We start from the raw sequence: 22,508 nt of genomic DNA, 5'->3' as shown, positions 1-22,508 counted from the left end.
GAAACCCCGTCTCTACTAAAAATACAAAAATTAGCCGGGCATGGTGGTGGGCACCTGTAATCCCAGCTACTTGAGAGGCTGAGGCAGGAGAATCACTTGAACCCAGGAGGCAGAGGTCCAAGATCGTGCCAGGCACTCTAGCCTGGGCGACAGAGCAAGACTCCGTCTCAAAAAAAAGTGTATAGTAAATACATAACTCAGTAACATTGTCAGTTATTATCATTATCAATATATGTACTGCCCATAATTACATCTGGTAGACTTTGGTGTGACCAGCAGTGCAGTAGGTTTGTTTACATCAGCACCACCACAAACATGTGAGTAACGATTGCACTGCGACATTACCATGGCTACAACATCACTAGGCAATGGTAATTTTCAGCTCCATTATAATCTTATGGGACCACTGTCACATATGTGTTCAGTCATTGATTGAAACATCATTATACAAAGCATGACTATATCACCAAAACATAAACACTAAAATGAATAAAAGAAGAAGCCCTGACAAGGAGTGATGAGGTCTGATGGGGGAGCTCTTGGAGGACAGGAACCCCCATGCTTCTGGCCATCATGGGCACTCAGCCTTGATGTTCCCAAACTGTGTGGGGGCCTCGCTCATCCTCATGTCCCACTTGGCCTGCCTCTCTCTCTCTCTCTCTCTCTCTTTTGGCTACTAACACCCTGTCTTTCCCCTTTTTCATCTTTCCCTTCAGCTGGGTGAGGCCCCCTCGGTTGGACACTTCCCTCCCCAAGGCCCACCTACGCTTTGGCAGCCCCTACTGCCTCTGACCACACAGGAGACACAGAGCCTCCGACCACACTCACCTCCGGCTGAAGGCCAGGTCTATGACTCTCCGCTGCTTGTGCCAACGCTCGTAGTCGCATTCGGACACCAAGCCTTGGCCAAAGAGTCTGCAGGAGACACATTTGATGCAGGAAGGAGGGTGGGGGGTGGAGAGTGGCTGCTGGATGGGCTTGGGGTCGCATTCTGGGATGACGAAATGGTTTTGGAGCTAGGCAGTGGCAATGGCAGCGCCACATTGTGAATATACTGAATTCCACTAGACTGGACCCTCTAAGTTGGGGAAAATGGTGAGTGTTATGTGAGTTTTACCAGAATTTTTAAAATAACTTAAAAAGGAACATGATGATCATGTTACCCAACCTCAGTGACCCCCATATTTCCTGCCATCTAGAGGTTGAGGGAGAAGGAGGAAAGTGCTAGTGACAAGAGCGAGGACACAGTTTACAGGGCACTCATCACATGCCTGGCAGCCAGGGCCTCAATACCACACCCCACATTCTGGACCGCACTGGCCCTCACTCACAGCAGGGCTCCCCTGGCCTCCCACCTGGGCCTTCCACCACTCCTCCTTACCTCTCACCAAACACGGTCTGGAGTGCACGGTACATCTTGGAGTCCTTGTTGTACTTGGTTGACATCAGGAACTTCTAAATATCCCCAAAAAACCAACATAAACTCATGCACCCATGAGTAGCTGCAAAATGCTCCTCTGAGACATGCCCCGAATAATGGCCATTGGCTGAGTGCCAGCCATGGTGTACCCACTTCCCATGCATGATCCCACACAATCCTCCCTATCTTCACGTAATATCAGCTGTGTGGGGATGGAAAGTGGAGCACGGAGGGGCAAAGTGATTTTCCTACGGACGCACAGTAGGAGAGTGTGAGGAGGGCTTGCTCACGCCAGTGTCGCACTTGGAACCCACACCATATCACCTTCTAAAGCAGCAAGACAGGAAAAGGCAAATGCTGCTCTGAAACCAGAGTGAGAAGAGGAGAAGCCCTTCTGGGAGAGGAAGGGCTTCTGGGACACAGGAGGGGACACTTGGCATAATTCAGTCTTGCTAGCATGCCCTCGACCCAGGCAGTCAAGGAAGACTCCCTGGAGGAAAGATCAACTTACCTCACCAAGAGCTGGATGGTAACAATAGTAACATTAGCCAACAGCTCTTGAGGCAGGATTGCCCAGTGGTTAACAGCGTGGGCTGTGTAGTCAGCCAGCTTCAATTTGGATCTGGACTCAGCATCCCTGCTGCACCACATACTAACTCTGGGACCCTGGATGAGTTACCTCCTCTGCCCCTGTTTCCTCATCTTAGATGGATATAAGAAGAGTTCTTGCCCAGCAGGTTTGCTGTAAAGAGTGTCAGTTCTACATGAGAAGTGTTAAGAATGGTGCCCAGCACATAGTAGGTGCTCAATAAATGCCAGGTGCACAGGTGCGCCCTGCAGTTCACTCAATGCCCAGTCAACCCAAAGTGCTAGGATTACAGACGTGAGCTACCGCACCTGGCCGCAGGTGTTGTTTTTATGCTCATCTTACATACAGATGGAGAAACAGGTTTAAAACTGGCCCAAGGTTACACACGTAGTAAATGGCAGACACAGGATTTGAATCCAGGCAATTTGCTGTGGCGAGAGGAGAGAGAAGGCCATGATCCGGACCAAGGGAGCACAGGTCCCCTGGCACATTCAGACAGAGGCACATGAGTGGGAAGGGGCTGCAGAGGTTGCGGGGCCCAGATCCCAGGGGCCTGCCCTCTGGGCTACTGCTTTATCCTGTGGGTGCTGGGAAGCAGTAAGAGGATGACGCAGCTGTCAGTTAAGCTGGTCGCTGATAGCTTCTCTCTGAGATTAGCTCCTCGGGGTCTAATATCAATGTTTCAGCTGAAAGGAAGCCCCAGAAGTAGCTAACTTTGTGTCATAAACCATATTCCAGGGATCCCAAATGTACCCCAAACACTGTCATTTGTAACCCAAGCTCTGTTCCACCAAGAGGAAGACCATAACAGTAAATGCCCACCTTACAAGCCCCTCTCAAATATCCTAGAGTCATCTGAGGTCGAAGTAAGCCATTCTTAGACTGAACTGAAGATCCCTACCATTAAGGCAGAGTGGCCTCCGTCAGGGTCTGACCAGGTGACCCTCATAGCCAGGCACTCCCATGGTCTGCTGTCCCAGAGGCTGGGGATTCTGTGATGGCCTGGTGATATAAACTGTGGGATGTGAGGGGTACACAGGGAACCCCCAGTACCTTGCTGCTTCCTCTGGTCACACACACACTGATGGCACACTTCTACCCAGGAAGGAGAAACTGCTAAGGACTTGCCCATGTGCCAAAAACAACCAGAAAACTTAGGAATGTATCAAATGTCTGCTTTCAGACACTGAACAACAGGCAGGGCAGGATCGTGAATGTCAAGGAAGGAGGAGAAAAATGTGAGACCTATGACCTAGGATTACCCAGCTTTCTACCCAGAGGCAATTCCAGGACAGCAGCACAAAGAAAAGAGACCTAAATGTGGTCCAACAGCCATGCCAAGTTGAATAGACAGAGATCAGAGTCCAGGCAGGCCAAAGGAGGCCAGAATTAGTAGGACAAAGTACCAGGGGGAAGCTATGCATAGAAAGAGCTCCTGTGCAGAAATCTGCATGGGGTCCCTTGAGTCTTCAGATGTATACCAATCTATGCAAATGTAGGGTGGAACTTCAGAAGACTGGCAAAAACAACTTCTGAGAAAAGGAGAATTAACTGAACAATTCTCAGAGCTTACACAGAGCCAATAATTATTCAAGTTTCTACTACCAAGAATAGACAAACCTCAGACACAAGACCTTCAATAGAGGCCCCAGAATGGTCACTACTTAGCAGTGGGGCTAAACTAGCTCTCAAGTAAAAGTCTACTCTAGACCCACCCTTATAAAAGCCTTAAAGCAAGCCTGGAAAGGATCAAACTGATCTGTAAGTAACTTTATCATCTCTCAGAATGAAGTGAAACAATCTTTAAAGGAATATAACAAAATCTAGTGCCCCAAAATGTAAAATTCACAATGTCCAGCATCCAATAAAAAATTATTAGACATGCCACAAAGCAAAATATTATGACCTATACCTAGGCCCAGATAATGGAAAGACAAAACTAGCAGACAAGAACTATAAAACATCTATTACAAATATGATCATGGAACCCACATATCTAAGAAATTCAAAGGATCCAAAATATAATTAACACAACATAAAGTACACCAAGGCAGATCATAATCAATGGCTGACATCAGTGATACAGAGAAAAATCTTAACAGTAGACATAGATGAAGTGGTATAATATTATTTGATGGCAGATTAATATAAGTAAAACATGATGTTATAAACCCTAAGACAACCACTAGAGAGAAAGAAAGGGAACCAATAAGATAATGGTGGTTAGCTGGGCATGGTTGTAGTCCCAGCTACTCAAGAGGCTGAGGTGGGAGGATTGCTTGAGTCTAGGAGTTTGAGGCTGTGGTGAGCTATGAAACTTGGGCAACAGAGTGAGATCCTATCTCAATCAATCAATAAGACAACAGCACAGAAAAAAAAGAAAAAGAAATAAATAAAATAAAAATAAAAAGACAACAGTAGAGATGAAACAGAATACTAAAACATACCTAACCCCAAAGAAGGCTGCAAAGGAGGAAAAGGAAACAAAGAACAGATGGGACAAAGACAAAACAAATAGTAACATGGTAGATCTAAACACAGCCATATCAATAATTACAATAAATATAAACGGCCTAAGAACTCTAATTAGAGGTAGAGATTGTCTGACTGTATAAAACAGCAAGAATCAACTGTGTGCTATGTATAAGAAACCCACTTTAAATATAAAAATGCAGATAGGTTAAAAGTAATATAATAGAAAAAGATAAACCATGCAACACTAAGCATAAGAAAGCTGGAATGGAGGCTGGGCACAGTAGCTCATGCCTGCAATCCCAGCACTTTGAAAGGCTGAGGTGGGCATATCACTTGAGGTCAGGAGTTCAAGACCAGACTGGCCAACATGGTGAAATCCCATCTCTACTAAAAATACAAAAATCAGCTAGTGGTAGGTGCCTGTAATCTCAGCTACTTGGGAGGCTAAGGCAGAAGAATTGCTTGAACCCGGGAGGTGGAGGTTGCAGTTAGCTGAGATTGCACCATTGCAGTCCAGCCTGGGCAACAAGAGTGAAACTCTGTCTCAAAAACAAAAAAAAAAAACCAAAAAAAAAAAAAAAAGAAAGAAAGCTAGAATGGCTTAAAGTAGACAAAATATATTTGGGGTAAAGAATGCTATTAAGAACAAAGATGAACATTTCTAAGGATAAAAGAGTCAATTCATCATAAAGACATATCCATCCTAAATGTGTACACACCTGATAATAAAACTTCAAAATACTGGAAGCAAAACTAATAGAACTGAAAGTAGAAATAGATAAATCTATGATTATGAAGGGTTCAACAGTCCTTGCTCTGCAATTGCTAGAGCAAGTAGATAGAAAATTAGGAAGGATTTAAAAGATTTGAATAACACTATTGACCAATTTGACCTAATCGACATTCCTAAAACACTTCGTTTGATAACACAATATACACTCTTTTTAAGTGTTTGTTAAAATTCACTTTAATGAACCACATGCTGGGCCATAAAACCAATTTCGATTAATTTAAAAGGACTGAAATAATGATGATGAGTATTCTCTCTGACTTTATAGAATTAAATTAAAAACCGATGACAGAAAAATATCTAGAATATTCCCTAACATTTAAAAATTGGGCTGGGCATGGTGGTTCATGCCTGTAATCCCAGCACTTTGGGAGGCCAAGGCAGGCAGATCACGAGATCAGGAGTTCCAGACTAGCCTGGCCAACATGGTGAAACCCTGTCTCTACTAAAAATACAACAAATTAGCCAGGCGTGGTGGTGCACCATGCCTGTAGTCCCAGTTACTCAGGAGGCTGAAGCAGGAGAATCACTTGAACCCAGGAGGCGAAGGTTGCAGTGAGCAAAGATTGCACCATTGCACTCCAGCCTGGGCAACAGAGGAAGACTCCGTCTCGAAAAACAAAAAACATACATCCAAATAATCCATGGTTTAAAGGAGAAATCACAAAGGAAGTTAGAAAATACTTTGAACTGAATGAAAATAAAACATATCAAAATTTGTGGTAAACTTGTGCTAAAGCAGTATGCTTAGAAGGAAATGTATAGCTCTAAATGATTACACTAGAACAGAAAAATGTTTAAAATCAATTGTCTAAACTCCATCCTAAATATCAGAACAAGAACAAATTAAACTCGAAGTGAATATAGAAAGGAAATAAGAAAGAGGAGAAATCAGGCTAGGCTTGGTGGCTCACACCTGTAATCCCAGCACTTTGGGAGCCTTAGGCGGGCAGATCACCAGGTTAGGAGTTCGAGACCAGCCTGACAAACACAGTGAAACCCCGTCTCTACTAAAAATAAAAAAATTAGCCAGGCATGGTGACACACACCTGTAATCCCAGCTACTCAGAAGGCTGAGGCAGGAGAATTGCTTGAACTTAGGAGGTGGAGGTTGCAGTGAGCTGAGATTTCACCGCTGCACTCCAGCCTGGGGGACAGAGTGAGACTCCATCTCAAAAAAAAAGGAGAAATTGGCCAGGCGTGGTGGATCACCCCTGTAATCCCAGCACTTTGGGAGGCTGAGGCACGCACAGATCACTTGAAGCCAGGAGTTCAAGACCAGCCTGGCCAACATGGTGAAACCCCATCTGTACTAAAAATATAAAAATTAGCCAGGGGTAGTGGTGGGCGCCTGTAATACCAGCTATTCGGGAGGTTGAGGTAGGAGAATCACTTGAACCTGGGAGGCGGAGGTTGCTGTGAGCCAAAATTGCACCACTGCACTCAAGCCTGGGCAACAGAGCAAGACTTCGTCTCAAACAAAGAAAAAAAGAAAAGAAAAGAAAAAAGAAAGAGAAAGAAGAAATCAACGAAATAGAAGACAGACAAACAATGAAGAAAACCAATAAAACCAAAAGCTGGTTCTTTGGAAAGATAAATAAAATTGATAAACCTTTTAGTGAACTGATCAAGAAAAACAAAACAAATTACTACCTCAGGAATGAGAGAGGAAACATATCACAGATCCTACAGACATTTAAAAAATATAAGAAAGTCTTATGAACAACTTATGCCAATAATTTAAGCAATTTAGGTGAAGTGAACAAATCTCTTGAAATACATGAATTATCAAACTCAAAAAAACAGAAAATCTGAATGCCATATGTCAACTAGAGAAGGAAACCCTGAAATACACTACAACATGAATTAACTTTGAAAACATTATGCTAAGTGAAATAAACCAGCTGCAAAAGGACAAATACCATATGATTCTACATGTATGAAGCACATAAAGTAGTCCGATTTAAGAGACAGAAAGTAGAATAGTGGTTTCCAGGGTCTGGGGAGAGGGAAATGGGGAGTTATTGTTTGATGGATACAGAGTTTCGGTTTGGAAAGATGAAAAAGTTCTGGGATAGATGATGGTGATAGATGTACAACAATGTGAATGTCTTTAACGCTGCTGAACTCTACACCTAAAAATGGTTAAAATTGTAAATTTTATGTAAATTTTATCAAAATTTAAAACATACAATGTAAAAAAAATTAAATTTATAACTTAAAAAGAAATAAAAATTTCCCTCAAAGAAAACTCCAGGTCCACATGACTTCACTGGTGAATTCTATCAAATATTAAAAGAAGAAATAACATCACTCCCATACAAACTTTTACAGAAAATAGAGGAGGAAGTTACCACTTCCCAACTTATCCTATGAGGTCAGTATTAACCTGATACCAAAACCAGTCAAAGACATTTCAAGAACCAAATAAATATAGAAACAAAAACTTTTAACAAAATATTACCAAATTGAATTTAACAATATATTAAAAAGATAATATATCATGGCCAGGAATGCAAGGCTGGTTTAACATTTGAATACGAATCAATATAATTCACTATATCAATATATATCTAAACTTCTTTTCTCATGAAGCATCACAAAAGCCTCCTTGCATGGTTTTTGGTAGCATGCTTTAACAAGTCTTAAACTGTGTCTATGTTTGAAATTAAACTTTTTATGAAAAATTGTTTTTAACATTCTGCTAGAGATTCCTGATTATTCATTCAACCTGTCTCCTGGTCTTGACCCTAAGTTGTATTTTATCCCTTTCAGAGTCACCACAGTCACCCTCCATTCAAAGAATTGCCCCACACATCTGCTGTGCACTCATGGTAAGAAAAAAATGTATCATTTTTATTGAGCAATTGCTGTGTGCCAGGCAGGAGCTAGATGGCTCATTTACATTACTTTAGTTCTATTCTTACAACCACCTTGTAAAAGAAGCATCACCCCTATTTCACAGATGAGAAAACTTGGGCCCAGAATGATTAAGCAACCTGTCCAAGGTCCCACAGCCAGTTGGTAGCAGAGCCCAGAGTTGAGCCCAGTTCTGCCAACACCATAGCAGATGCCCATTCTTAGAACTTTCAAGGCAGACATGAGACAATGCCACCTGCCTTGTTTCCTCTTTTTTATTTGGAGATTGAGTCTCACTCTATCACCTAGGCTGGAATGCCATGACACAATCTCAGCTCACTGCAACCTCTGCCTCCCAGATTCAAGAGACTCAGCCTCCTAAGTAGCTGGGACTATAGGCATGTGCCACCACACCTGGCTAATTTTTGTATTTTTAGTGGAGACAAGGTTTCATCATGTTGGCCAGGCTGGTCTTGAACTCCTGATCTCAGGTGATCCACTCATCTTGGCCTCCCAAGCAAGGTGTTGGGATTACAGGTGTGCCTGGCCACCCCCTTTTTTTTTTTTGAGATGCAGTTTCAATCTTGTCGCCCAGGCTGGAGTGCCATTTCTGCTCACTGCAACTCCACCTCCCAGGTTCAAGTGATTCTCCTGCCTCAGCCTCCCAAGTAGCTGGGATTACAGGCGCCTTCCACCATGCCCAACTAATTTTCGTATTTTTAGTAGAGATGGGGTTTCACTATGTTGGCTGAGGGACTAATAAGAGTCCCTACTCCTATGAGTCAGTAATCGTCAAGTGTATAGAAAAGTACATAGTAAGCACTGTTTAAGGATGTTTTGACATTTATTTGTTAAATAAACTGATGAATTTTTAATTCCCATCATAGCCCTGGAGATAGGGTTATAATTCCCATCTCACAGATGAAGGAACTGAGGCAAAGAGAGGCAAACTAAACGTGTGTGCACCAATTGGGCAAAACTTCCCACCCAAATGGGGACAGCAAGGTTCCCATCTATTCCCCACATCAAACAGCAAGGCTTGCAGGAGCCCCCAAGCAGTGGGTGCTTAGAGTGAAAGATGCCATTTCCTTCTGGATCTTGAGGAAACCAGCCCAAATGCACCCAGCTGTGAAGCATTCCTCCAAAGTCTCTGGAACCAGGCTTCACTCCCCCAACCCAATAAAAGGGAGGGAACTCCCCCACGGAAACCACTCTGCCTCCTACCTTAACCGAATCGGGGCTTGTAACGATGACTGAGGTTTTATGGAAGACGTTGACCCGCACAACAGGTCCATACTTCTTAGCCCTGAAAACCAAAGTGAGCCGAAGGAAGCTGTCAACCACCTGAGGTATGACTATCACCAACCCCGCCCAGCAGAGAAACAGATGTGTCCCATCCCAGGAGGTGCTAAATGCAGGCTACCAAAAGTGCTGTGCTGGGGCTCAGGAGTCCTGGGGGCAAGGCTCTGCCCTGTTGCTCACTTGCTGAGTCATGTCTTGAGCCTCAGTTTCCTCTGCCATGGAATAGGGTTGCAAACACTCCTTTGATTGCCCCAAAAGGTGTCCTGGGAATCAAACAATTCATATCTTTGAAAGTGCTTTGAAAAGTATAAAAAGTGTCACACCAAACAATGACTGTTACCTAGTCACACTCCCACCCAATTTACAGATGAGGAAACTGAGGCTCAGAGAGCGTCTGATGGCTGGTCTAAGGTCTTGCATCGGGTGAACTGCTTCCAAGCCAGCCTCACCTGCCTCCACTCAGGGGAGAAACTGCTGGGGCTGGGAGTAACCTGGGCTAGGGGAAGGTGAGGCTGGGAGTCTGTGTGCTGGACTGAGTTGCGGGAGCTGCCCCAGGGGAACCTGGAGTAAGGACAACAAGTGACAAGTGAGAACCCACCAATCCAAAAACACATCTTGGAGCACACGGCCACCAACCTCATCCTTTTTCCAAAAGCAGGGGAGGTGTCCTAGAAGGAAACTAGAAGAAATAGGAAACATTAGGCTTACCAGCAGTCAACAGGAAGGAATGTTCCCTTCCCCACAAGGTCTCATCACTAGGCCCACTTCACAGATGGGAGGACTGAGGCATGGGGAGGTTACAGCACTGGCTCAGGGACACCAGGCAGTAAGAATGAAGACAGGATGCAAACCCAGGTCTGACCAGCTCCAAAGACCCCCTTGGAAAAGAAACAGTTGTGTTCCTCTCTGTCTCCCTGGCACAGAGGCTGGGGGCTGGCAGATAGAAAGGACCCAATAATATTGTATGGAATCACCCTCAGACGTTCCCTGATACTGACCACGCCGGGCACCATGCTAGGCTTACCCCTCCAACCTCCCCACATGGCTGATCAGTCTGTTATTAACCATATTATATAGGACAGCCGAAATGGAAGGGTGAAGTCATTTGCCCACAATTGCAAAGCTGGTACTGGGGCTCCCCAAAAGCCCTTCTCAGCAGGAGATGGTTTGGGCATATAAATCTGCTGTGTGTTCACCAAACTGTAAACAAACCAGTACAGTGTTATCCTGAAGCTGATTCCAAGGGACCTATGGCTTCCTGTCTCCTGTATGACTTCATTCCTACCAACCTCACCGAAGCATTCCCAATGGGCGACAAAATCGCATTCTCCCAGGGAGAGACAGAGAGTAAATAGAGACAATGTCAGAGGATGATAGGAGAAAAAGAGAACAGAGTACAGAGAAGGTGTGCTGGGGATGGGTGTGTGGGTGGCCATTTAAAGTCCATATATGACTAGTGTTCCATTATTGGAACACTAAGCTTCTGGGAGTTATTTATATCCTACTGCTCAATGTGATCACCAAGGACTGATTTTTCAAATTCAAAAAATTGCAATCTCAGGCATAAATGTCTCTCTAAGAGGGTGGCTTGTGAGATGAGACCTGCAAGAAGCAGGGGAATAGCCTTCCAGGCAATGGGAACAGCAGGTGCCAAGATCCTGAGGTCAGAGTGTGCTGGGACAGTGAGGAAGCCAGTGTGGCTCGGGCAGAGTACTTGAGGGAAACAGAGTACAGGGTAGGGTCACCAAGGCTGGGGGTGGGTCACGTAGAGCCTTGTGGGCTGTGGTCCAGATTTTTTACTTTGACTTTGGTGAGCTGGGGTCCGCTGGAAGGTTTTGAGCAGAGCAGAGATGGGATCTGACTTGGGTTTGAATGGATTGCTTTGCAGCTGTACAGATGTAACCAGAGTAGGGGAGGAAGCAGTGATGGGGGTGGGGGCTGGGAGAGGTGACGAGGGCTCAGAACAGAGCAGGGCAGTGGAGGCAATGATAAAAAGGGATCAGATTCTGAGCGCACTGTGAGGTGGAGTACTGGAACGCGCCGTTTGGCTATGGGCATGTGAGGATGGCTCTGGGCTTTTGGCCTGGGCTGCTGGAAGGATGGATGGAGCTGCCGTTACCAAGATGAGATGCTGGTTGGGGTGGCAGAGCCGCTGTGCCCACCCACCCCTGCGATTTGCCAGGGCTGTCTCTGTCTCTGCCCACAGGAGATGAACCCACCTCGAACAGCCCTCCACCATGACCCCAGCCCCTCCATTTCTGGGGGAGCTCTGGGCATGTGCTGTGCACAAGTCCCCAGGGTTCCCAGGGAATTGCACCTCTGTTTCCCCAAGAGGTAACCTGCTTTACTGGTTTGTTTACCTTCTTTCTCTATCCACTCCCCTCCTCCTACCACTCAACCTGGCATCATCCCCACTAAACTACTTACACTTCACTTCTTATCTCAGGATCAGCTTTAGGGGGACCAGTCTCAGACAAGCAGATGAAATCTGGAGCTTGGCTTGGGACTAGCGAGGTTTGTGGTGGACTACTAAACAGGAAGTTAGACACTTAGACCTCGAGCCAAGGGAAGGGCTCTAGGCTAGAGACATAAATTCGAGAGCCCACAGCAGGGAGGTGGTATTTTCAGCCCAGTGACTGGATGAGGTCACAAGGGAAGGGTACAGACAAGGGAGAGGAGCAAAAACTGAGCCATCACTGAGAGGTCGGGGGCATAGGGACAGCCAGCCAAGTGGACTGAGCGGGAGTGCTGGGGAGGAAGGAGGAGAGCCAGGAGACCGGAGTAAGAGGCCAGAGGAGGATGCGGGACCAGGCAGAGGGGGCATCGGCTCTGTCCAGGCTGCTGGGGGCCAGGTCAGACAAGGATCCAGGGCAACATGGAGACCACCAGGAGCCTAGCCCCAGCAAGTTTGGTGGAGAGGTAGGGGCAGAGAGAACCAGAGGGAAGGAAGGGGAGGCCCAGAGACAGGCAGTCAGCCAGGTGGCTTACCATAGGGGGCGGCAGCTTTAGGGAACGAGAGGGTGAAGGGAAAGCTTTTGTTCCAAGCTTTGAATTCTTGCATATTATATAAAAATGGGGATGATGCAGAAGAGGAGGAAAAGTGCTGATGGGGGTGCTCTGGGCAGGGCTGCTGAGCAGAGGGGGCAGGCTAGCCTGGGCTGACCCTCCCAGAACAGCTGGAAGATGCGCGTGGGCCTGGGGCGGGAGGTGGGTAGCTGCTCAGTGGAGCCCAGGAAGGAAACTCTCACTGGCTGCTCCCTTTGCTCAGGGAAGTAGGAGGCAAGAATAAAAGCTGAGAGTGCGGATGGAGGGGGAGGTGATGGGGACTGAAGCAGGAAGGCCGCTGGGAGAGTGGGCGAGCAAACGCCCTGGGGAAGGAAGTGCAGGGTGGCCGCCCGCCCGCAGTGGAGGCCCACGCCAGGTGAGTGGTCTCGAACTCGCAGGAAGATGGGCTGTGGACATCACACATGACTGGATGTATTTCCAGAGTCATCTAGTCTCCTCACTATCACTTCCCAAAGCTCACGCTTTGGCGGAATGTTCTCAGTTTTGAGTCACTTAAGTGAGGACAGAGTCAGAGCCCAGAGCTTCCACACTAACCCCTGGGGTTCCCTGCCACATGGGAAGGAAGGTGAGTGCCATCTCAGGAAGGCAGAGGGCACAGAGAGGGGTGGGGCCCCCATGTCCCGGCAAGAAAGGGAACAAAAATCCATTCCTTCCAGCACCTGCAGGGGGCGCTGGGGAGGCGACAACAGAGCGGAAAACCCAGGCGTTACAAATAACCTGGTAAGGCTGACACCATGGCCAGACGTGGGGACTTGTCGCTTAGCGCCCCGGCATACAGAAGCCCACTTGGCATGTCCCTATGATAGACTGGATGTGGCAGAGCATCCCTGGGAGAGAGGAGAGGCAAAGCTCCCTCCTCCCCATCCCCTGCAACACCACGATTGGCTGAGTGGGGACCCAAGCTCTCCTGTGGGCAGAGAAAGCCGTGGCCAGTAAACAGGGCAGAGGCCATCTGGAGAGCCCACTGTGAGGCCACTTAGAGGATGAAGGGAGCCCCTGCAGTGGTGGAGGAGCGGGCTATCCACTAAGGGTAAGTGTGAGGGTGAGGGGTCATGATTGTGCCTCGTGCCAGACGGGGAGAGTGGCGAGTGCTCAGCTGGGCACCCAAAGCCCACCAGATGCACCACCTGCCAGAGCTAGCTGTGGGGCTCCCCCAGGGCTGCCGCCCTGCTCCTTGTTGAACAGCCCCATCCCAGCAACTGGGCAAGTTGGAGTGGAGCCGGCACCGTCCAGGAGTCAGTTTATCCCCAAATAAATAAAAATTTGGAGAGGGAGAGACCTTTCATTGTCAAGTTTACATCCACTCCCACACTACCAGGAGAGTAGGGGCTGATGAGGACAGTTAGAACAGTGACAGAGAAATGAAGAAGCTACAAGTGTCTGTGTGGGATCGGAGTGTGGGGGTCTGAGTGTTCAGCTGTTACACGGATCGGTGCAGTAGGATGTTGTAAGAAAAGCACAGAGGAGGGGCACTCAGGGAGGGCCTCCTGCAGAGCAAGGAGCATGGAGTTGCCTCTCACAGTGAGAGGGTTCCTTGCCCGCCAGCTGGCAAAGCCCTGGGGCCCCCGAGAGCAAATGTCACTACTGGAGACTCAATACACGGATCTCTCATCACCCACAGTGTCGCCACTCATAGTTTAAAGATTCAGACTTTTAATACCAAAGCATCAGGTTTCTGCTCGGAGAGGTTCCAGAACTTTCATTTAGTGCAGTTTTATATTTGACCACTAACAAATTTTTAATCCAAAATCTTTTTATATATGCATGGTTCAGTTCACCTCCGTAGAATAAAGAGCCAAACCGTGATTATATTCATCCTCCTCCCACTCCTCCCTCCCCGCCCCACACACTCAGGTCACATGTAGACTCTGTGATATAAGATTTGGGAAGAATTTAGCCATTAAAAGGAAAGAAATAAGGACACATGCTACCACATGGATGAACTTTTGAAACATTATACTAAGTGAAAGAAGCCAGACACAAAAGGCCACATATTGTGATTCCATTTATATGAAACGTCCAGAATAGGCAAATCCATAGACACAGAAATCAGGTTCATGGTTGCCAGGGCTGTGAGGGGTGGGGGAAAATGATGAGTGACGGCTAACAGGTATGGGGTTTCTTTCTGGGGTGACAAAACAGTTCTGAAATTGGTGGCGATGTCTGCACAGTGCTGTGAATATACTAAGAACCACTGAACCGTACACTTAAGAATAAATTTTACAGAATGCAAGTTACATTTCAATTTTTTAAAGATGATTTCAGTTCTGCCTTCTCAAGACACAGAGACCGGAACAGGTCATTTGAGTTTATGAGAAAACCAAGCGACGATGAAACTTATCAGAACAAGCACCAAACTCATTCAATTCTAAGTGCTGACAGTTGATTTGAAAACTTGAGAGGGTGATAGTATATATAACAGAACTTATGGGAGATGTCCTCCATTCAACCTCGAATCGCTATTGATCGTGTGTCCACTATGCATGTGCTGCTGTGCTACATGTCAGGGACACAGCAGTGACTGAGACAAACGGGAGCCCCTGGGAAAGACAGACACTTAACAAGAGCTTGCACAAATAATTCCCCAATTAACATTATGCGGTGAAGGAAAATTACAGTGATTTCAGGGTTTATAAAATGAACATAATATGTTCGGGGGATCAGGCGGAAGCTCCCTGAGGAGTTAGCATTGAAGCCAAGCCTGGAATGCTGGGGGAAGAACCATCCAGGTAAAGTGGAAGACGGAGGAGCTAAGCAAGAAGAGAGAGCACCAGGAGGGCAGAGAGCCAGCAGGGAGAACAGTTGCCTCCCTCGGTCACCAGCCACAGAGATCTTTCCTGAACCCATCAAGCAGAGATTCAGGCTTCTAACACCAGTACATCTGGCTTGTGCTAGAGATGGGTGCCTTCCAGAATGTTCATGTCCTGTGATTTTAAAAAGTGTGTCTAATACCATTGTTCAGTCATTCATTCAACAAATATTTATTGAGCATCTGCAACACGCCAGGCACTGGGGATACACAAATGAACAGATTGTCCCTGTCCTCCCGGGGCTCACATTCTAGAGGGAGAGACAGACAGTCAACAGGTGAACAGTCAACAGGTGGAAAGAAGGTAACTTCAGAGGTGATGGCCTCTGAGAAGTCTGGGGCTGGGTGGTCTTTACACAGGGTGCTTGGGGAGGCCTGCTTGATATGAGCAGAGGAAGAAGCCCACCAGGCCCAGGCTTGAGCAAAGGACCCTGGGGGTGGGAAGCTGCGGGGGTCGGGGGGTGGGGGGAGAAGGAAAGCTGCAGCGGTTGGAAGCTGCGGGGTGGGGAGGGGTAGGGAGGAGAAAGGCTGGGGGCAGCAGTGAGGAAGCAAGAGGGAAGAGCAGGGTACAGAGTGGGTTCTCAGAGCTCGGCAGGGGCCTCACAGGCCATGCAGCTGACTTAATTTAGAACTGCATTTAGTTGTCAAGTGATGGGAAGCCCTTGGAGCAGAGAAATGACACGTTTAATTTAAGCTTCACAAAGCTAAGCTTGGGGTGGGGGGTGGATGGCAAGTTGGGGGGGGGTGTGAGTTGGGTGGGGGCGGGGACCAAGAATGGAATTGTAAGTACTAAGGAGAAGACAAATGGGGTGTCCCAGTACAGAAATACAAACAAAAGGAAATATGACTGAAGTACAGCGTGCTCCAATCGAGGCTGACCCTGTCCCAGTCCCAAAGTTAACAGCCCACTTTGGAGGCAGGCTGACCTAGGCTTAAATCTAGGCTTACCAACCGTTTGACCTTGGGCAGGTGACTTCGCCTCTGCGCGCCTCAGTCTCCTCGTCTGAACGATGGGGTAACAATAGCGCCTACCTGACAGGGCTGTCGCTGCCATCGCGTTTGTGGGGCCCAACTGTGCGCGGTGGGCGCCCAGCAGCTGCTGCGGCTGTGAGTAATTTGTTACTAAGAATAGTTAGCGCCCCTCTCCGGGCTGCCGTCTCCCAGCGGCCGCGCGCACTAGGCGAGGCCGGACCCCCGGCCTGGACGCCGGCTTAGACGCGGTTCCCCGGCCCCCAGTTCCAGCGCCCCAGCCAGGCCCCGCCCCCAGCCCCGCTCACCTGGGCCGCGGCGGCCCGGGGATGTGCTCGTAGCGGCTGCGAGCGCGGTGCACGAAGGTGCAGCAGAGGCCGAAGGCGAGCAGGACGGCGCTGGCGAGCAGCAGCAGCCCGGGGCTCATGGCTCCGGGGCAGGCCAGGCCGGGGTCGGGCCGGGCGCCGAGGGCGCCGGGAGGCCGCGAGCCGACTCAGCTGTCAGCGCCGCGCGCCGCCTCGGCCCCAGGCCAGGCGCGACCCAGCACCGTCCCCGCCCGCTCGGCTCCGCCCCCGCCGGCTCCGACCCCTCCCAGGGCGCACCGTCCCCGCCAACCACGTCTCCGCCTCCGGCTCCGGCGCTCAAGGCCCTCCCCCGCCCCGCCCCGCCCCCCAAAGCTCCGCCCCAACCTCCACACCGCCCCAGCCCGGGCCCCGCCCCGAGCATGTAGTCTCACCAATCACATCTCAGCTTCTGGCTCAGCCCCCCAGGCTCCGCCCCCACCTCCTCAGACTCAGGCCCGCCCCAGCAGCAGCTCCGCCCATAACGCGTTGTCCCTGGCAACGCTGATCCTCCGCGCTCGGCGGCGCTAAGTCCTGCTGGCTGGCTCCGCCCGCTCCGGCGCCTCCAAACAACGGCATCTCTCCGCGCGCGGTCCTACGCCCCTTCCTTTCTCCCTAAAACCTGCCCGGAAACCCCATTCCAGCCTGCAAAAGTCCGCATGACGCCTACTGTTCCCAAACTTCTCCTGGGAACCCCTGCCCCCCGAAGTTGTTCTCCAGGTGTCCCTGGGCGCCTCCTGCGCCCGGAAGGTCCGCGCGTAGCGCCTGCGGTCCGCCAGTGGGGCCCACGGGCTGGTGACAGGACCCGGCGGGACTCGGGGATGCCTGTGTCTGCGACTGAGAACACACGGCGGGGCCAGAGGCTGCTCTCCCAGAGACTCGGGCGCCTGCGGACCCACCCAGACCAGGCGAAGCCCCATCTGAGGCGCTGGCCGAGGCCCGAAGGAGTTGGAATTGGCGGATGAAAATCCGGGTCCGCCCTCCAGGGAAAGCGGGAAATGTGCCGGGGAGGCGGCGGTAGCGGAGGAGAAGGTATTTTCGAAATAATGACCAGGGCTTCCCCCTCTGTTGTAACCCGCGTCTCCTTGCCCATCCCGTATGAAGATGAGGCCAACTCTGGGCGTTTTGGTTCCCAATTCCTATCCCCAGGGGCCACCCAGCGTGAAAGCCGTGGCTGAGGACGGCGAGGTGTGCCCACTCTTAGCCCAGGTGAAGGTCCCCCGGGCTGGAGGGAGGGGCCTAGGGAGTTTAGATGCTGCCAGGTTTCTGAGAAGAGGCAGTGCCCCTGTCCCACGCTTGAGCCAGTCCTGGAGAAATTGGGAAACGAAGAGGACCTTTGCACCGCCTCTCCCAGGTATTGCCAGGGACGTGGGACACCGCTGTTAGGAGTGTGTGGGCCGAGGGGCGGCGGAGAGGTCCAAGCCTTAAGAGCCGTGCCCAGCACTGAGGAGGCGGGATTTCTGGCCCTAGGGCCACCGCAGCCTGGACAGGTGGGCAGCAGGGCCTCCATCCCCCTCGGTGCCTGGCCCTGCCTCCCTGTTGGACTAGGGGACGTTGGCTTGCCACCGCGCCCCCGTGTGGCAGTGACAAGCAGCTGCAGGCGCACAGGGGAACTCAGGCTGGCCCTGAGGTGTGGCGGGGGGCCTCCAGGTCCGCTGTGAAAGCTCCAAGGCTTTGGAGCAATTTAGAGGGAGGATGAGGCTGCGAGAAGGAGGGTGTGGGTTCCTGCGCGCTGGAAGGTGGGTTGGGGTGGTTAGCTAGAAATGTGACAGCACCACATTTAGTATCCAGTTTGTGGAACAGCTCCCTGAGATTAGAAAATGCATGCACGGTCTGGAGAGGACTTTCTCTTGCCTTGTCTCTCTGGCCCCCTGGAACAAGGGTTCTGTTAGCAGCAGCGGAGCCATACGGGTCTGCAGCAACTTCAGTTCTTACCTCCTCAGAAGAAAGAATTCAGCTGAGGGCCATAAAGCAGAGGCAAGTTTTAGAGCAGGAGTGAACATTTATTTAAAAGTTTTAGAGCAAGAATGAAAGGAAGTAAAGTACACTTAGAAGAGGGCCAAGCAGGTGACTTGAGAGAGTCAAGTGCGTGGCTTGACCTTTGACTCCGAATAGGCATGCTTCCGGGGAACTGCATCTCTCTTCTCCCCTGATTCCTCCCTTGGGGTGGGTTGTCTGTGTGCGCGGTGGCCTGTCAGCACCTGGGAGAAGCCGAATACATAGTGTGTTTACTGAAGTTATGTGCGCGTTCATTTGAGGTGTTTTTCCCTTACCAGTGTTCGTAGAGGAAGCTCATCTACCAGTTAATCGCTGCCATTTTGCCTCATTGTGGGAAGTTACTTTTTTTTTTTTTTTTTGAGACGGAGTTTCGCTCGTTACCCAGGCTGGAGTGCAATGGCGCGATCTCGGCTCACCGCAACCTCCGCCTCCTGGGTTCAGGCAATTCTCCTGCCTCAGCCTCCTGAGTAGCTGGGATTACAGGCACGCGCCACCATGCCCAGCTAATTTTTTGTATTAGTAGAGACGGGGTTTCACCATGTTGACCAGGATGGTCTCGATCTCTTGACCTCGTGATCCACCCGCCTCGGCCTCCCAAAGTGCTGGGATTACAGGCTTGAGCCACCGCGCCCGGCCGGAAGTTACTTTTTAAAGTTTCCTTTCTTGTTAAAGAATAAGTGTGCTAATAACTTTGTTAAGCCCTATCCTGTGTAGCTGTCAAACATGCCATGCTTACAGGCACGTAGTACATTCTGTATCCTTGTACTTTAACCAAGGTATCTGTGCTGGACGTGCTCACAGGCATGTCACAGCTCTCCATTGCTTTTACCTGTTTAGAAAAGTTTTAAGTTGTTAGCCAAGCGGGTTTTAGTTTAGATCGTGAGGTCTGGCTCCAGCCAACAGATATCAGACAAAGCAGCAAGGATGACTCCAAATGCGTAAGGGATAAATGTGTGTGTTTTCCTTTGTTCATTGTACTCTTGTGGCAAGATGGCTAGTGAGGGTACCCTTCCTGCAGTCCAGGAAGTAAAAATTGAGTTGCTGAAAGATCCTTTGTCTCAGTGCTGATTTTCTTTGCGGCACCAAGCATCTATTTCCAACACTGTTAGTGTGTGTGCTTGAGCCCACTCGCCCAGCTCCTGAGATCTTATCGGGAAGTTGATCACCAGCTTCAGGTGCTTCTATCTATTGGGAGACTGCCTCTCCCCGACACTGGCAGCGACCAATTATTATTTTAGAGAAGCAGTTTATCAACCGCCTGACCATCACTCATGGCTGCCTGACATTCCTGTTTGGGAGAGGGCCCTCTCCTGCCCCGTTCATGTCTGCCTGAATACCTACTACAACAGTTCCTTGAGGAACTGCACAGCTCCAGGCCCAGCCTAGAGCCCCATAGGAAGCAGGTGTAGAGCAGCATCAGGGAGCAGTGCTCAGCATGAACCTCTCCAAATATGGCTAAGAAAAGGGGTATACATGTTCTCTAGCACATCAGGCAGCACCAGTGATCTCTGGCTCAACATAACCATGGCTTACCCCAGGGGCAGCACTTCCAGAGCAGTCCCTGTCCCCATCTGTTGTGTGCTAACAGTCTCCCCTCTCCCTAGGCACCAAGCCCACAGCTGTCCCATCACCCCTCATTTGATGCTTCCAGCTATCCTGTGATCGGGTAAGGGAACACAGGTGCACACCAAGGCTCCAGGTCCCAGGGCTGAAGGCCCTTATCCTGGGTGGCAGCCCTGCCAGACACCAGCAGAGGGCGCTGCCTGGAAGCATGTGGCCAACGACTTGCTCCTTCACTGGAGGGTCTGGAGTAAGCTATCCAATATGGCAGCCATTGGCCACAGGTGGCTATTCAGTACTTGAAATGTGGCTAGTCCAATTGAGATGTGCTATGTGTAAGATATACACTAGATTCTACAAATTAATACAAAATAAGAATGGGGAAAAGAGGTCACCAGGCACAGTGGCTCACACCTGTAATCTCAGCACTTTGGGAGGCAAAGGCAATAGGATCTCCTGAGAACATGAGTTCAAGACCAGCCTGGGCAGCATAGGGAGACCCCATCTCTACAAAAAATCAAAAAACACTGGCTGGGCGTGGAAGCACATGCCTGTGGTCCCAGCTACTCAGGAGGCTAAGGTGGAGAGATCACTTGAGCCTGGGAGATTGAGGCTGCGGTTACAGCACCACTGCACTCCAGCATGGGTGACAGAGCCAGACTCTGTCTCAAAAAAAAGTCACTGATATTTATATATGGGTTGCCTGTTAAAATGATAATATTTTGAATATGTTAGGTTACATAAAATATTAAAATTAATTTTACCTGTTTCGTTTTACTTTTTTAACATGGCTAATAGCAGATTTTAAGTTACCTCTATGGCTCACGTTCTGTTTCTACTGGATAGCTCCAGTATGGACAATGACTGTGGTCCCTAGAACAGCAGCATTAGCATTACCCAGGAGCTTCTAGAACTGCAGATTCTCAACCAAGACAGAGTCAAAAACTCTGAGAGACAGGATCTAAAACCTGTGTTTTAAGCAGCCCTGTAGAACTTGATTCTTCTCAGGCCTGAAAGTCACCGGTGTGGATGGCACCATACAGGGAGTGGTTTCCCAGCAGGAGTTGTTTGGGGATATGCAGGCATAAGAGGCGGCTCTGAACTGGCTGCCTTTACATGGGTGGCCTGGCAGGGTGGAGGTGCAGTAGTCCAGGAAGGGAGAAGGATCAGGCTCTGAGAGAACGGGCCTTAGTGCAAACTTGCCTCTAAAGCCCTGGGGACCGTTTACATAAAACCCTAGGAATCTGTCCCCTGGTCTGGAAAAGAGGGACAGTGATATCGAGGGTGTCTCATGGAGCTGTTGTCAAGATGAAATGAGCTAACACACCCGAGGTAGCTGGCGCGTAATAAGCATTCAGTAAAAGCTAGTTCTCAGCGGGGGAGGAGGGGTGAGGGAACAGATGCCCCCACAAGAAGACCTGGGTTCTACATGTTAGGCTGAGGGAGCTCTTTTTCCTGCTATCGTGAGGGTTTCTTCCCATGTCATTCTGATGCTGGTCCTCCACGTGGCATGCCCCTCCTCACTCTGTCATGCACAGTTTGCAGCTGCCAGAATGGATGCTACCAGCCTCGGATTGAGCTTTCTGTTCAGGAAGCAACCTGGAGTGTACGTGCCAGGCACATCTGCAATGTGACCTCATTTTTTATCCAATAATCCTTCTGATGACCTCCATTTTGCAATGAGACTCAGAGAGGCACAGAGCCAGGACTGGAACCCAGTTTCCGCTTCCGTGAACCTCCCAAACATTTCCAAGCTATAAACACAGAGACCCCTAGGCTCAGTCTAGGGCCTGGGGTGTTGTGACCTCTGGCTGATGCCTGGAACACAGTCCTGGACCCTGAGCCACCCCTGCAGCATTGACCCTGAGACTCTGGAACTAAGCTGTGTGGCACTGGGCAGGGCAGCCCCTCTCTGGGAATCTGATCCTGGCTAACTGCAGGCTGGATTACAGGGGGTAAGGTTGAAGGCTGTGCCCAGATCAGCCCCCATTGCCAGAGGCCCTGGAGGACTTTAAGGCAAGATTGGAGTCTCTGGGGACAGAATCACTTGTGGATGCTCCCTCAGGGGCCAGCTGGAGGTGGTGGAGTGTAGGAAGTAGAAAAGTTCCTCTTCAAAGTTTCCTTTTTTGTTAAAGAATAAATCCCTCTTGTTTGTTGCTAATAACTCTTTGTTAAGCCCTATCCTATGTAGCTGTTAGACATGCCATGCACATAGTATATTCTATATCCTTGTACTTTAACCAAGATATCTGTGCTGGAAGTGCTCACAGGCGTGTCCCAGCTAGCAGCCTATGCCTGTTCCTTATTTGGATTTCCTTTTTGTTTTCCAT

At 49.4% G+C, this 22,508-nt stretch overlaps 2 protein-coding genes across 2 annotated transcripts in view; both read right to left on the bottom strand.

Annotated features, from left to right (window-relative positions):
• The window catches only part of CYP46A1 (cytochrome P450 family 46 subfamily A member 1), a 41,602-nt gene extending 24,781 nt beyond the window's left edge, over positions 1–16,821 (bottom strand). The window contains exons 1-5 of the mRNA XM_064375206.1: positions 16,588–16,821; positions 10,034–10,114; positions 9,358–9,439; positions 1,382–1,455; positions 829–915 (exon numbers count right to left, since the gene is read on the bottom strand). Of these exons, the coding sequence (XP_064231276.1) occupies positions 829–915; positions 1,382–1,455; positions 9,358–9,439; positions 10,034–10,114; positions 16,588–16,706 (443 nt within the window). The 5' untranslated portion in view covers positions 16,707–16,821. The remainder of the gene's footprint in view (positions 1–828; positions 916–1,381; positions 1,456–9,357; positions 9,440–10,033; positions 10,115–16,587) is intronic.
• Positions 16,822–18,598: 1,777 nt separating this feature from the next.
• HHIPL1 (HHIP like 1) overlaps positions 18,599–22,508 on the bottom strand; it is a 34,756-nt gene continuing 30,846 nt past the window's right edge. Inside the window, exon 9 of the mRNA XM_064374509.1 lies at positions 18,599–18,821. Within this exon, the coding sequence (XP_064230579.1) occupies positions 18,637–18,821 (185 nt within the window). The 3' untranslated portion in view covers positions 18,599–18,636. The remainder of the gene's footprint in view (positions 18,822–22,508) is intronic.

Source organism: Aotus nancymaae, unplaced genomic scaffold (genome assembly GCF_030222135.1).
Source record: "Aotus nancymaae isolate 86718 unplaced genomic scaffold, 86718_ANA_hifiasm-v0.15.2.pri h1tg000011l, whole genome shotgun sequence".
Lineage (NCBI taxonomy): Eukaryota > Metazoa > Chordata > Mammalia > Primates > Aotidae > Aotus > Aotus nancymaae.
Note: the sequence above shows the minus strand (reverse complement) of the source record. Positions and strands in the feature narration are given on the sequence as shown.